Source organism: Pteropus alecto, unplaced genomic scaffold (assembly GCF_000325575.1).
Source record: "Pteropus alecto unplaced genomic scaffold, ASM32557v1 scaffold17, whole genome shotgun sequence".
Lineage (NCBI taxonomy): Eukaryota > Metazoa > Chordata > Mammalia > Chiroptera > Pteropodidae > Pteropus > Pteropus alecto.
This window is the reverse complement of record NW_006440645.1, coordinates 7613913-7629251: the sequence shown is the minus strand read 5'-3', so window position 1 is coordinate 7629251 and position 15339 is coordinate 7613913. Positions and strand designations below refer to the sequence as shown.

Genomic DNA, 15339 nt, shown 5'->3' with positions numbered 1-15339 from the left:
ACCCACTGAGATCAACTTGGGATATGGTTATCACCCTTGGATAAGAAGTCAGCAGTCAATTAGGGTATTCCTGCTCCCATCTTCATAAGGCCACTTCTCCAAACTGATTTCACTGCTTTTGTGGGACCTCCTAGGATCACTGGTAAAGTAGATTTTGTTCCCAGAATGCCCTGAATGGGTCAGAACAATACATTGATTAAGTCGTCTCCAATGCTACTCTGAACTCAAGGCTATAATTTATAATTTGTCCTGCCGCAATGTCAAATTATGTCTTACTACCTTAATCAATATAATCAGAAGTTCTAAAAAAAAAAAAAAAATCAAATAATATAAAAATACTCTAAAAGAACCAACAAAATGGCCTCAATTTGATTATGAACCCCTCTCAATATGAATGTTCCAAGGAGAAACAAAAAGTTCAGAAATTATCATGTTCTTCCAAATGATAGCTCAAAGTAATCAGTACCAGCTTCATGTTAAAGTCCAAAATTATCAATGTCCACCATTGAACTGTTGCTCTTGTGAACTAAAGTTCAAATAACATGTTTTGTAACTCCCTGGCAGTGAACTTAGCTCCTAAAACTAAAGCTCCTTTTCCCTAGAGGGCCTATCTAGTTAAGATAATGCCAGGCCTCCTTTAATGGGCAGGACTCTGTGAAACTTGCAGTATAAAGCAGCAGAGCAGAAAGCACTTTCTGTGGGTGGCCTGGCTCCTGTGAGAAAGGGGAAAGGAAACAGGTGGGCTGCACGTGCCAAACTTACACATCAGGGAACTTGCTGGTAGCACTGGAATAGAGTATCAAGTGTTAGTGGCACCCCCTCTATGTTTCAAGAAACATCTGAAAATGGGAAAGAAGTGTTTTCCCCTAAAATAGAGAAACAGAACTGAATTACAAGAAACAGTCTCTCTTATTTAAGAAATATTTATTGAGCTCAAATATCTGAGCTAGATTTGCTGCGAGATTCATAAGTGCATCAGAGCTGGATGCTGTCTACCTACCACTAACATTTTAACATGTCTATATATGTTAATGTGACATATTTTAGGTTTTTGTTACAGCCATGCTTTACTTCTGGTACCATTTTTTGTATTAGTTTAGATTAGGCTTTGTTTGTTACAAAACAACCCCAAATATATCAGTGACTTAGAACAACAATAATGTATTTCTCATTCATACCACCATGTGTATTAGCCAGTGGCCTTTTCCACTTTGTCCTGACTCTAGGACCTTGGCTGATGGAAGCAGCCATCATATGAAACATTGTGGGTATGGTAAGTTAAAGAGCGCCACAAATTCTATCAATCGTCTCCACAACCTTTATCGAGAGGCAGAGTTTATGTCACCTCCCCTTGAAACTGAGCTGGCCCTATGACAACTTTAACCAACAGAATGTGTCATTTCCATGCCTAAGACCCACAAAAACCTGGAAGTGTTTGCCTACACTGCTGGAGAAGCCACGTGAAGTGAGGCCCTGAGATAAAACTGGGAAGGAGAAAGGCTCAGCCATTCTAGTATCCCAGTCAAGCCTCCAAATTACTCCAGCCCCAGACAATACCTGGCTGGAACCACATGAGAGACGCCAAGCAAGATTAGGCAACTGCCCATGAGCCCATCCAACCCACAAAACCAACAGAGATAATAAAATAATTTGTTTTAAGTAACTAAGATTTGGAGTGGTTTGCTACACAGCAATAGATAACTAAAACATTCCATCACTGTGCCAAAAGGAAAGAGACCATGAGAAACTGTACACAGGTTCTTAACACTTTTGCTTGGAAGTGACACAGATCGCTTTCTTTTCATTGGCCATGCTGAATTCTGAAAAGGAAATGCAAGTCTACTATGTGCATGGGAAGGAAATGAAAATATTCAGTGACGAAGTACTAATATCTCCTAGAGACAGGTCAGGGCTAGAGAGGCCTTCCGTCCATAGAGATGACAAGTGAATCATTCCTACATGAAATCTCAAGGAAGAAAGAGCACAGATGACAACAGATGTTTATAGATGACCTCCAGGCAAGGGAGGGAGGGATATAAAGAGGAAAAGGAGGGTGGAAAAGAGTTAGAAAAGGAACATCTACAAAGGCAAAAGGAGAAAACTTAGGACCCAAAGGAGAGCTTCAAGAACAGAATAGTCAAGAAGAGCGTAAAAGGCCAAAATTGGTCATGTAGGCAAAGAATGTATAAAAATTCAAAGAGATCAGTGTGGGCTGATGTAGTCACAGGTGTGGGACAGGTTAAATTAGCAAAGAAACAGGAAGGTGACAATTTAGATGGTTGGAAAGGAGAGAAGGGCACTCTCAGTGATAAAATAGCATGAGAAAACTCTTGGAGTGGGGAATGAAGTCGGCAATTGAGGGAAATGGGAACACATATTGTAAAGGGAAATGTATCACTATAACAGTGTGTCAGGGATAACAAAAAAGTGGATTAGGTTTGCTGTGGAAGGGGAGGGCAGGGGAGCTGTTTGTGGATCTATGGAGGCCTTTGAGCCATCTGAGATTTCTGAGTTCTTTCCTTTAAATAGCTGAGCACCACTGGAGACAGGTGTTTGAGTGAAGGAAATCAACATACAGGACTAGTCTCTTCATGTAAGAACAAAGGAGGCAATGACAGAGTAGGCCACCAGTCAGAAAGTTACTGCAGTATTCAAAGCAGGAGTATCCTACTGGGAGAGATTGTTACCTAGTGGGGAAAAAAGGAAGCAGTCCCTCCTAGACCAGTTCAGGGGGACTGAGAAAAAGTTGCACAGTTTAAAAAATATATAAAAATTAAAAAGAGGAAGGGATTCAAGTGTAGAAAAATTGATATGTATTTTATCAAGGGTATAAAAATGTTTAAATTTTTACTTTCCATGGCAGACAATGTTGGTTACCAACCCAACATTCCCCCTACCCTTGACAAAAAAACTTCAGTACTGCTCAATTCCTCTCTTTCTTCCATATTGATCGGGGAAATGAAACCTACACACATAACTCAGCTCCAAGGTAAATCTTGATTGGTCTAAGCCAGTGGTTCTCAACCAGTATCATCTAAGGAGTATGTATGGGTTGGAGGAGAAGACGGCTGTTCTTTTGGAGTTACAAACCCCGGGGTGCACTACTGACATTTAATAGGAAGAGACTAATGATGTTAAAGGTCTGGCAATGCACACCACAGTCTTGCATAAGAACTGCCAAAAGCCAAGTAAACACTAACCAATCCTGGCAGTCCCATGCCCTTTGTCAGTTACTGCTTTAGGGAATAGCTAGTGATCCAGTTCTAGCCAACAAGATACAGAGCGGTCTGCTATGAAGCCTCTGGTGTGATTTCTTTCTGCCAGTTCTTGTCCAAACTGTATGACACCTGGGACTGCTAGACCCATATTCTCCCCCCAAACTAGCTCCTTCCCAATTGTCCTATTTCCATCACTAATACGGCCATTTCCTATTACCAAGTTCTAATGCAGTTTTAACTTGTAACCTTAGGATGACCACTCGTTCAGATATGCCTGGGATAACAAGGTGATTTTACTCCTGTTCTCCCAGTGTAATTAATAGTGACCCCTTTCACTTCTAAAAGTATTCCAGATTGGAGGATACATTATATGGTCACTCACTTATTCTGTTATATCCTGTTTACTCTGCCTCAAGAAAGTATCCTTAAAGCAAGAGTCACCAAACTGTGGCTTGTGGGCTGTTTTTGTACAACCAGAGAGCAAAAAAAATGCTTACATTTTTAAATGACTGGAAAAAAATCAAGACTACTTGATGACACCTAAAATTATATTAAAATTTTAGTGTCCATAAATAGTTTTATTGAAACACTGCCATGCTCATTCCTTTATAGTCTATGGCTGCTTTTTCACTACAAGTTAGAATTAATTATGACAGACAACACCTAAAATATTAATGTTTGGCCCTTTACAGAAGTTTGCAGATTCCTGCTCTAATGCCATCATTAGTTCTGATTTCTCTCATTTCTTGCACAAACACAGTAGCCTACTAACTGGTTTTCCATTCTTTCTCCAACTCCAATCCTTCATATATCTGGTTGATCAATCTCCCCAGAGAAATTTCGATCTTGTCATTTGCCCCTTCAGTATCTTCCGTTGCTCCTCAAACTGGGCAATACAATGTACAAACCCATCGCGGATAGTAAAGACTACAACCTGGTTTTCCAGACTTTGCTGTTCACTACTTAAAGCCAAAATGAACCACTTCTTGTTTCCCTAATAAGCACTCTTTGGGATCTATCATAAGCCCCCTATTGCTTACCCAGGTCTCTCATCCATCCCCAATTCCTCAGATTAAAGGAAAATTTATTTACTTCCTTGATACACCTTCATTCATTCATCACACTGCTAGTTCACAGCAAGTAATTCTGGGGCGGGGGTGGGGTGGTGGTGACTCAGCGACAGAGGACAGACCAAGGCGGGAGAAAGTCAAACGAGTTGAGTGCATGAGATAAGGGGTGAGGCTTGAGGTGACATTTCAACTGAATTTTAAGGACTCGAAAGGCTAAAACTCTAGAAAGACCACTTCATCCTACCCACTTCCCTATCACAGGAGATAGTACGATTTAAGTAATAACGACATCTTTAGTCTAAAACCTGAAAGAAAATTCTACAAGAGCAGCCTTGGGCAAAACCACCAGGGAATGGCGGTCCAGTGCCACGGTGGACAGCACCCTGGGGCAGGCTCCGTGCACTCTCCACACCAGCTCGTCGCCGAAACTTCTGGCAGTAGCTTTGTCTGGGGGCTCACGTTCCCGGCTTCCGGACAGGCGCGACGGCCCCAGGGGAGAAAGACGCCCCTCACCAGTTTGTGCCAGCTGTTAAAAGTCTGTCACGGCCGCCCACAAGTCTCCAGCCCGCGCCTTCGGAAGGGCGTTCCGGTCGGGCCCCGCCTCCGCGGCACCTCGAGCGCACGTGAAGCTCTCGAGCGCAGCGACCGCCTAGAGGCGGGAGTTGGCAGACGCCGAGCCAGGACGGGAAGGATAACGATTCCAGGGCGCACGCGCACGCGCACAGCGTGGGGACGGGGCGGAGCACGCCTCCCCGAGGGCTTGCAGAGGAAAGGAGAGCGCGTGGCGCTCCGGGAGCCCACGCACGCGCCGTAGCCACGCCCCGCCCGAGCGCGCGCGCGTCCGGCGCAGCATCTTTCCTTCGGGCCCGCCCCGCTCTTCTACTTCAGCAAGCGGAGGCGCGGTGCGAGAGCAGGGAAGTGTGGGGCGAGGTGGGCGGGGCGTCGCACGCGAGCGCGGCCAGCCAAAGAAGGGAAGGGGAGGGAGAGATCCTAGACAACGTTACCCCGTCAACACCCAATCAGGAGCCGGCCTGATCCCGCCCCCCTCCCCTCACGTTATTGGCCGGGAGGCCCCCGAGTGGGCGTGGCTTGCCGTGGGGTTGGGGAGGGCAGGGGGCGGGGACGAGGAGGAAGGCGCTGGCGGGCAGTGATGGCGGCGGGTGATGGGGACGTGAAGCTAGGCACCCTGGGGAGCGGCAGTGAGAGCAGCAGCGACGGCAGCAGCGAGAGCCCCGGCGGCGCGGGAGCAACAGCAGAAGGAGGCGGCTGGGCGGCCGCAGCGTTGGCGCTTCTGACGGGAGGCGGAGAGATGCTGCTGAACGTGGCGCTGGTGGCGCTAGTGCTGCTGGGGGCCTACCGGCTGTGGGTGCGCTGGGGGCGGCGGGGTCTGGGCGCCGGGTCCGGGGCGGGCGAGGAGAGCCCCGCCGCGTCTCTGCCTCGGATGAAGAAGCGGGACTTCAGCTTGGAGCAGCTGCGCCAGTACGACGGGTCCCGCACCCCGCGCATCCTGCTCGCGGTCAATGGGAAAGTCTTCGACGTGACCAAAGGCAGCAAGTTCTACGGCCCGGGTGAGGAGCAGTTGGGAGGGGTGGAGGAGGAAAGGGACCCCAGGCTGCTCAAGCGCGGCCCCCTTTTGATAGGGAGGCCCCGGGGACCGTGCTTGTTGGCCCACCCTTATCGAAATCTGCCTTGGCTGCGGCACCTGGGGCGGCCCGCCCCCAACACACACCCCCAGCCGCGGGCACCTCCAGCTTTTCACCTGAAGTCGGGGTCCCAATGTCGCCCCAGTTAGCAGTCTTCATCTTTCTTCTTAGTTCCATCCCATTTCTCCTCGCAGCCTTTTTTTGTGCTGAATTTTTCACAATCCTTTTAGTTATCGCCAGTCATGCCTGGCCCTCAAGCTTTCCTGTGCTTTCTGAATCCTGAGATAGGTCGGGGCAGGAGGGAGGGAAGATTTCTCAAGGAGCGACCAAAAGTTTTAGGCTCCGTAATTCACAGCCTTCCTTTCTTTACTCTTTGCCACTGATCTTCCTTTTCCCACTACTCCCCATAAGGCCACGTTGTTACACGTAGTTCCAAGTCCCAGCCCTCTAGTCTGAAGTTTGGGCATATAAGCAACACCTCAGACTTTTTTTTTTAACCAGTTTTAGTATAGAGAGTCTTTCCAAGATATACAATGTATGTGGGATGAGAACAGACCAGAATGCAGATCTTAAGAAAGACTGGCTAGGATATTCGTCCTGAGTTTTGTGGGTGGAGCTCATATACCCAGCAGACGTGTCTGTCTGGTTTTTTTCTTTATTTCTTTTTTCTCTCCTTTTTTTTTTTCCTTCCTTTCTTTTTTTTATAGTAGGAAAGCAGGTATTCAAATACTCGTTTATAATGACTTAACTGTGTTTTTCACTGAGAAAAAAACGTTAAAAAGCTATAAATTCATACCCCCATGCACTAGTTCTGTAAGTTAAAGCTTTTTAGAACTTTGCTTTCAGAGAATTGTGTAGGTAGGATAGTTGGTTTACAAACCCTTCTTTTACAATGTAGCTATTAGCATACATTTCACATTATGCTAATAAACTTCAGTTCAGACTTATGGATCCTGTTGGTATACCATAAAATTGAGCAACAATGTGCATCCTGGTGTGTGGTGATTTATTCTACGTTTTTAAAAAGTGACTGCAATAAGAAATAATATAATTAGAGACTTACACCAACTTTTTCAAAAAGAGTACATCCAAACCAAGAAGTCAAGGGGGTCAGCAAATCTTAAAAACAAATTGGTTTCCTCTTTGATTTAATCTGTTACTGCATGAGGTTTAGTCACAACTTGCAAATATGTACTTCTGATTCCGGTGATTGGTGCTGGAAGATAGTTTAGAAGCACTTTGGTGTATCGTTAATCAGAATAGAGACAAGAAATTGGAGATTTTATGTTTTGAACTATTTCTTTGTTGCTTATATTATTGTATGTCTACATTCTGTCTAAGTCGTAGATAGCTTAAAGTAGTTGCGTCGTTATATGAAAAACAGATGGCTGTCTACTTATATCAGCTGAAATGGTTAATACTTTGTTTACTTAAAAGCGTGTGGGACAAGAGAATGGGGCCAAAGTACAGTATTTAAATACACAGAACAAATTTAATATGGTAAATTTCTTTTTAGTCAGGATTTACACAGAATTTTATATCTAGTTAAAAGTTTTTCCCTATTGATATTAAAAGATGTGTTCAGTGATTAGGAATTGTGTACAGGTTTAGATTTTTAATGTAGAGCTTACCCAACTAAAATACCTGCCTTTGACACCCCTAACTAAACTGACAGGGAAGCAAATTTTAGTGCAAAGAAGCATATTTGTCCTCATGCGTTATGCCTTGCCACTTTCTGAAAATATCTAGGCGAGACAGTCATAGACACAGTTTGGCAGTCTCCAAACTGTTCTGCAACAGAAATTAAAAATTAAGATAAGAGCCATAGGTGTAATGTAGATAGCTTTTGTGTGGCTTAAGCAGGGAGGTGGGGATAGGCTCTTCTGATAACAATGAAGTCAGTTTTAAGTTAGCTTCCACCACCAATTCCCAGGTCCTGAGGAACAGCCTAAGAGCGATAGTCAATTACTTTATTCTAGGTATTTATTGATTAATAGCCTAATAGAGATATTTGGAATATTTTATTATTGAAAGGTACCTTAAAGGTTGCTGGGTCATCTTATGGTCTTGATATATGTTAAAGACGTATGTAGCACTTTCCAAAAGTCTTAAAGCCAAATTCTGGCTATGAAACAGATATAAGTTCAGTTTTGGTTTTAATTTTATTTTCACCCTCAAATCTGTTAAGCAGTTTTGTAGCAGAATAATTCATTTAGAAGTAATAATCCTTACCCAAGAATCTAGTAGCTTGAAAGAATGAGTTAAGGGAGCCAGAAAACCTAGTTTTTACGCCTAGCCAGTGTCTACTCCCATTTTACAATAATAGTTTTAGAATTAAAGCTTGTTTTCTGAGGTTTTTAATCTGTTGATACTTTTTTAGTCATTTTTTAAAGTTCAGATTCTTAAAAAATTAAATATTGACAATTTAATTTAGTGGATAAACATGTGTTGGCAAACAGCATTAACTGCATTTTGTCCATATTAAATTTAGTTAACAGTTCAGGCACTTGGTCAGCATGTGAGGAAAGTGGTCATGTAAGAAACAATAAATGTGGGAGGAGAAAAGAAACCAGATTCGTTAAGCACCTACTACATCAGATCCATTAATTTATCGTCTCCACAGTGCCTCTGTGAGGTTAGTAGGTATTCCAGTCCTTCAGACGGAGAATCGGAGGTTTTGGCATTTTGGGTAAATTGGCTTGGGTCACATAGACATGGCATTCAAGTCCAGATATACTTGACCACAAAGGCTATCAACACTATTTCAAGTAAACTGCTTTTTGGGATAAACTTGTAGAGAATCTTACTGTTGTTTTTTTATATCCTCTCCTGGTTCCCATAAGGACTTAAAAGCCTCATGGCTTTGTGTTGTGCAGTCCAATACGATAGCCACAAGCCACATGTGGCTTTTTAAATTTAAATTAAGTTTAATTACAAATTGAGTTCCTCAGTCACACTAGCCACATTGCAGTTGCTCAGTAGGTACATGTCTATCATATTAGACAGGGCACTCTATACTATATTTCCATCTCTCATAATGTTTTCATTTTACAAATGTGGAAATGAACTCAGAGAGGTTTTGCCCAGAGTCACATATTTAGTTAGTGGCAAAGCTAGAAATCAAACCCAGTGTGACTGGCTTCATAAGCCATCCCTTCCTATTGTATCACAACATAATTTCACGTTTCCAGAGTCAATAGATTAGGAAGATTCAAACAGATGGTACGACTTTAAATAATTTGGTTTAATATTACTGCAGAAGAACTCCAGCAGAAATAGTGTTTTTATGCTATAGGATGGCAAGAAAGTATATAATTTACCTTTACAGTAGTTTAACCAGCATTTCTGAAATTTAGATATAATGCTTCTCCCTTATTCCACATAGAGTATTTTGATATATACCAAAGCTGTTTTCTCCAACTTTTAAATTACACTGGAAAGAAAAAGTCATTTATAAGAAGTACCCCCATGAAATGCCTAATATTTGAGAGGTTGGGGAAAGGAACACATGTGCCTTTCAAGTGTCTTTCCTTTTTTCTTAAACTTTATCTTCAATATGTTCACTTACGTTTTGCAAAATTGCAGTTGAAGCAAGGGTTGCAACATACAGACCAGGCCCAACCTGACCTATATTCCTTCATGGATGTTCTTTTGACATTATCCAGCTCTCATCCCAGCTTCTTGCTTTGAAGCCAGCTGGGTCTGTTGTTAGGGCTTAATAATGCCCATTCACATCCATTACCTACCAGTAATATAAACGATCAGTTTTCTGACAGATTTTGATGGTCTGCTCAAATGTATACTAGTTTTTTCTACAGTACCCACTTGGTTGGCTCCCCTGAGTTCAACATCATTCCATTGTTTTTAGTCTTTGAGGGAACTGGATTTGTGTTAAATACTATAGCAAAGTATAAAAGGATAGCTTAAAGCATATATAAGACCAGAAAATGTCATTCAAGCTAGAAGAGATTTAGTAACATCTGGAGTTAGCCATTCACATTCCTTTAGTAGTTCTTTCAGCAATCTCTGACATAGCCCACTCCTCCCCACACCTGCCCCATTGCCTTGACAGACATCACTAAATCACTGCTATACTCTTACACTCTTAGAACCTGTATCCTGTCTCAAGATCCTTAATAGAGGATTTCAGCCTGAATTTCATTACAGTTTTACTTAAGCAATATGTTGAGAGAAGTGAGAGTTAACTGAGTCTTCAAAACCGATATGCCCCTACCCTCGTGGTGTTTATGGTCTATTGAGGAAGACAGATAAATAATCATTCAAGATGTAATTTTACTCTATAATTAAATATTCTATGAAAGAAATTAATAGGATACATAATAGAGGGTAACAAAGGACTTTATATAGAATGGGTGGTTAAGAATCATATATTTGTCAAGAAAAGGAGGTTGATATTTAAGCAAAAACCTGAAGGACCCAGCCATACAAAGATTGGGTGAGAATGTTTTGAAGCCATCTAGCACTGGATCTACAACTGATCACGTTTTGTTATTTAGCAGAGAAAGAAATGTCCTTATCATCATTATTGGTTTTCAGATTTGACTTTAGCCCTTATTTGATTAGTATTACCTCAGAGTTCCTATCCTTTTACTTTTCATCCAATCTGCCTTATGTTTTTTTTTTTTCCCTTATAGATAACCAATAACTGGATTTTTTTTTTCATTAAATCTATTATCAACACTATGTCTTTTAACAGATTAATCAGTTTGTTTTGTCATTAGTATGTTTAGATTTATTTCTACCATCTTATTTAGTAATTTCTCTTTGTCATACTTTTCTTTGCCTTTTTTCCCCTACCCTTTTCTCTTCCCAGATTGATTTTTTAAAATTCCTTCCATTTTTTCTACCCTACTTTTTGGTAATTTTCTTAAGTTTTTACTATAGATACTATTCTTCTGAACAATATAAGAATTTAGCCAAACATTCTTGTCTGGGTTAGAAGAAAACTATTTCTTTAAGAAAGTTTACTGCCATTTGACAGAACATTTCTTAATACGCAAAACTACCCTGTATACAAATGGATAGAGTCCCCTGGACTTGTGTATAAACAGCCATCTGTTGTGGCCCTGGCTAGAAAGCTTTAACTCTGGTCCCTGCCCCATCCTGTTGTCTGTGTTTTTGCTGTTAGACTTTTAGTTCCACTGTGTTTTTTCAAACTCCACCCCCAAATTGGTTAAGTTACTATTACCTTTTTTTCAATAGTCAGTCCTCATTTAATTTGCCAACATAGTTATCATTTTCTTTATTCACTGCCATTTCTTGCATCTCTTTCTTTTTGGGGGGCTGTTTTCATTTTAGTGAGGTACATCCTATAGTTTTTCATTTGTAGAAAAACAATTCTGGCTCTATCTTTCCTTACTCAGGAATAAGAGTATAGTTTTAGGATATAAAATTGTGGACTGTTACTGTACCTAAAATCTTCATTGGTCTTCTACTTCTCTTTGTCTACTTTTAGTTTATTTTTCATTCCTTTAATATATTTTTTCCCTTTGGTTGTACAGCATGTCCTCGAATAACTTTTGTTCAATGTTGTTTCCTTGTAATGTTGATGAGAAAAAAGAAAAATTGATTCCCAGCTGGGGCCACTGTCTGTGTGGAGTTTGCATAGCTGGGTGGATTTTCTCGAGGTATTCATTTTCCTCCCACATTCAGAAGATGGACATGTGAGGTGAATGGCATGTCTGCATTGTCCTGGTCTGAGTGAGTGTGGTGTGAATGGCCCCATGATGGAATGGAGTCCTGTCCAGGGTGGGTCCCCACCTTGCACCCTGAGCTGCTGAGATAAGTTGGTCACCTCAGACCCTGAACTGGAATTTTCTTGTTTTTATTCATCTTTCTTAAATGTATTTATAGCTTACATTTATTTCAATATTTAATATTAGAAATAGTTTGGGTCTTTCTTTTTAAGTTTGATATTTTGTGACCACAAATCACCAGAGGAACTTTACTCTTATTTATATGTATTAGCTTATGGTAAAATTGGTTTTGTTATATATCATTTCACTCAAAGTTGCAGTTTCCAAGAACCTATCAAAGACATTAAACGAGAACTTGATGTGGTTGAGACTTTTTTCCCTTTTGTCTTTGGAGTTTTTTACTAGGATTTGTCCAGGAAAGGTTTTGATTTTTTTTTTTTTTTTTTTTCTGATATGCACTAGACTCTACTAAAAACTGATGATGTGTGTCATTCATTTATTTTAGAAAATTATATCCAGTTATTGCCTCCCCCATTCTCTCTATTCCTTCCTCTGGAACTCTGATACATATTAGCTTTTCATTCTGTCCTTCATGTCTCTTAATCTTTCCTTATGTTCTATCTCTTAATTTCTTAATAATTTTAAGCTAACACACTATGGTTCCTTTATTTATTTCTATTTTCTTGTTCTTGGGATGCCAGTTCTCTTATGTTATATGTGATCACTCCTCCATGCAGTTTGTTTCTTCAAGTAGTTTCTAATTATCATTGCAAACTTAACCTTCAGCAATTACTCTGTTTCTTGGGATATCTTCTGTGATATTCCATGAGTCAGCCTATGTTATGGAAGAGGGATTTTAGGGGTACATTTCAAAATAAGGCCTACTGGGAAACAAAACACTATTTTGTGTTAGGTAATGCATGCTTAAGATAGAATATTTAAAAGGATAATACAGTGAAAAATAAGTCTCCTTCTCAAAACCAAGCCATCATATTCCCCTCCCTAGACATGTCTTAAGTATTGTTCCAGAGCTTTCTCTGCAAGTGCAAGCATGTGGATATGTACTTTTCTTCCCCACACTGATTGTAGCACACTACACAAATCTTTAACTGTTCTTTAATATCTAGAGAGCCTTTCATATCAGGATAAAGAGAGCTCTCTTATTCTTTTTAATATATATATAATATTCTATTGTATAAATATAACTTAACAGTCCAGTATTAATGAACATTTAAATTGTTTCCAGTCTCCTGTTTTGCATGGTACTACTATAAATTTCCATGTACATGTCATTTTTCTCATGTGAGTAAAATTATAATTATAAATTCCTGGAAGTAAAATTACTAAGTTTTAGGGTATGGAAATTTTTAATTTGGGTACTTATTTCTAAATTGCTCCTCAGAGATGTTGGACCTATTTACAGTTCCATGAAAATGCCTGTTTTTCATCCCCTTGCCAAAAATGTGATATTAAACTTTTTGGTCTTTGTCAGTCTGAGAATTTAAAATGGTATCTCAATATCGTTTTAATTTACATTTCACTTTCTCTTAGTGAGGTTGGAGATCTTCAAGAATTTGAGTCGTTTATGTTTTCTTTCCTGCAAATTATCTGTTCATATATTCTTTGCCAGTTTTTCAGTCGTGATATCGGTCTTTTCTTACAGATTTTAGGTGTTCTTTAAAAAAGTAAATCAGCCTTTACTGCAAATATTTTTCCTGATCCATTTTTTTACTTTATGGTATTTTATAAACCACATAGGAATTTTTGGTTTTATGTATTCAAATTTATCTTTTTGTGGCTACTGAGTTTTGTATTATACTCTTAAGACTTTTTGCACTTAAAGATTCTTTTTAATAATCTGTTGTCTCTTTAATACTTTTATAGTTTCAGGTTTTTTTATGTTACATTTGGAATTTAGTTTATGTGAAATAAGGATCCAGTTTGTTGATTTTTTTTACAGAAGGCTATTCAGTTGTCCCAAAAAAGAATCATTCTTTTTTTCTCTAACACTTGCAGTACTACCTTTACTGTTTACTAAATTCCAATAGATAATATTTAAGTCCATGCTATTTTTTTTTTTACCTTCAAATTCTCATTCTACATGGGCTCTGTAAATTGTATGGTTACCAGTAACATCTAGGTTTGTTATGTAGTGGAATGGAGGAGTATTGCTGACTTCTCAGTATGCAGAGAAATGTACTCTAATTAGACCTCAAATCCTTTCTCTGAGCAACCTATCCAATCCTATCTCTAGTTCTTAATGGTATGTTTTTTATAGTCTTACAGGAAAAAATAAAGAAAACTCACCTAATATACCTTTACAGAAGTTAAATGCTTCCTGAGGGAAATTTTAAACTACTTGTGCAAAAGACAATATAGTTTAGATGATGAGGAAATATGTTAATCACTTAATCATTCTTTTCTGTTCAAGAATTAAACATTTTGTCTAGAGTTAGAGTTAGGCTTGGATTATTAACTGTTGACTCACATTTACTCTTACTAAGTCAGCCATCTAGAACCAAAAAAATAACATGTTTTATGAAGTTTTGGTTTTACATTCATTCAGTGTTGAGGGCACCTTGAGGCAAGTTGGTGGAGAATTTTACTAGAAAATTTACTGGTATATATCAATATACTCAAAGATGGAGGGTTTTATGATAGTTATTTTTACACTGGTCATCTTCTCTCATTTTTACCATTTAGATGTATTTTATGATTTTTATTCTGAAGTACCCTGAAGTAGATTGACTTGTAGGCCAGGGAGGGGAATAAATGTTATAATAAAATGCTAATAAAAGGTATTGGTATATACATCTTTTACACCAATACCAAAGGTATTGGTGTATACATCTTAAATCAAATCGTTTCCAATTTGATTTAACAGGTATTCTAAAATACCCATTAACATGAAGTTTTGTAATTAGTGAAATGCTCTACTTTTCAGGGTTGTCATTCCATCTTTGAGTTTGTGGGTCCTCTGTGTGTTTTCTCAAGGTGCATTACTGTGTTTGAGTAGTTAGAAGTGGAAGCAGCATTTACCAATTGTCAGTAATTTTAGGCAAGTCACTGAATATATATATATACACACTCCTCTGAATTGCTTTTTTCAATATATCATAGACTTCTATATCCGTACACCTAAAGTTGTCTTATTTGTTTTGATAGCTGTGTACCATAAATTAATGTACTATAATTTAACCAATTTCATGATGTAGGAAATAAGGTTGTTTTATTATGTGCTTTAAAGAACTGAAATGTCTTTTTAAATCTATATTTAGGAGATTTTGCTTACCATAAGTGAATTTGTTTAAAGTAAAGGCTCAACCTCTAGAGTTTCTCTTTATCTGTAACTGCAGCTAATTCATTTGGAAGAAATTTATTATGTTCCTACCTCATGCCAGGTACTGTGTTAGGCATTGAAGACGCAGAGATGAGTAAGACAGTTGCTGCTCTCAAGGACATACTGGGAAGGGCTCGTTTCTGTCAGCATACAAATCATGCCATTCCTCCCTAGAGAGAGTGGTTTCTAATTCCTTGGACAAAATGATAATTTTGTGTCAGTCAGAAGAACTGTTCTTTATAGCCACTTCTCCTGTTTCCCCAAAGCCAAAACAAATGAAACTTTTATTTTCTTCAATAGATAAGTGTGAGTAATCGGGTGATACTTATTTTAAAAATGGGTCACATTTCT

At 39.4% G+C, this 15339-nt stretch overlaps 1 protein-coding gene across 1 annotated transcript in view; it reads left to right on the top strand.

Moving 5' to 3' along the window:
* Positions 1 to 5389: 5389 nt before the first annotated feature.
* PGRMC2 (progesterone receptor membrane component 2) overlaps positions 5390 to 15339 on the top strand; it is a 14305-nt gene continuing 4355 nt past the window's right edge. The window contains exon 1 of the mRNA XM_006917766.3: positions 5390 to 5856. Coding sequence (XP_006917828.1) covers positions 5439 to 5856 — 418 coding nt within the window. The 5' untranslated portion in view covers positions 5390 to 5438. The remainder of the gene's footprint in view (positions 5857 to 15339) is intronic.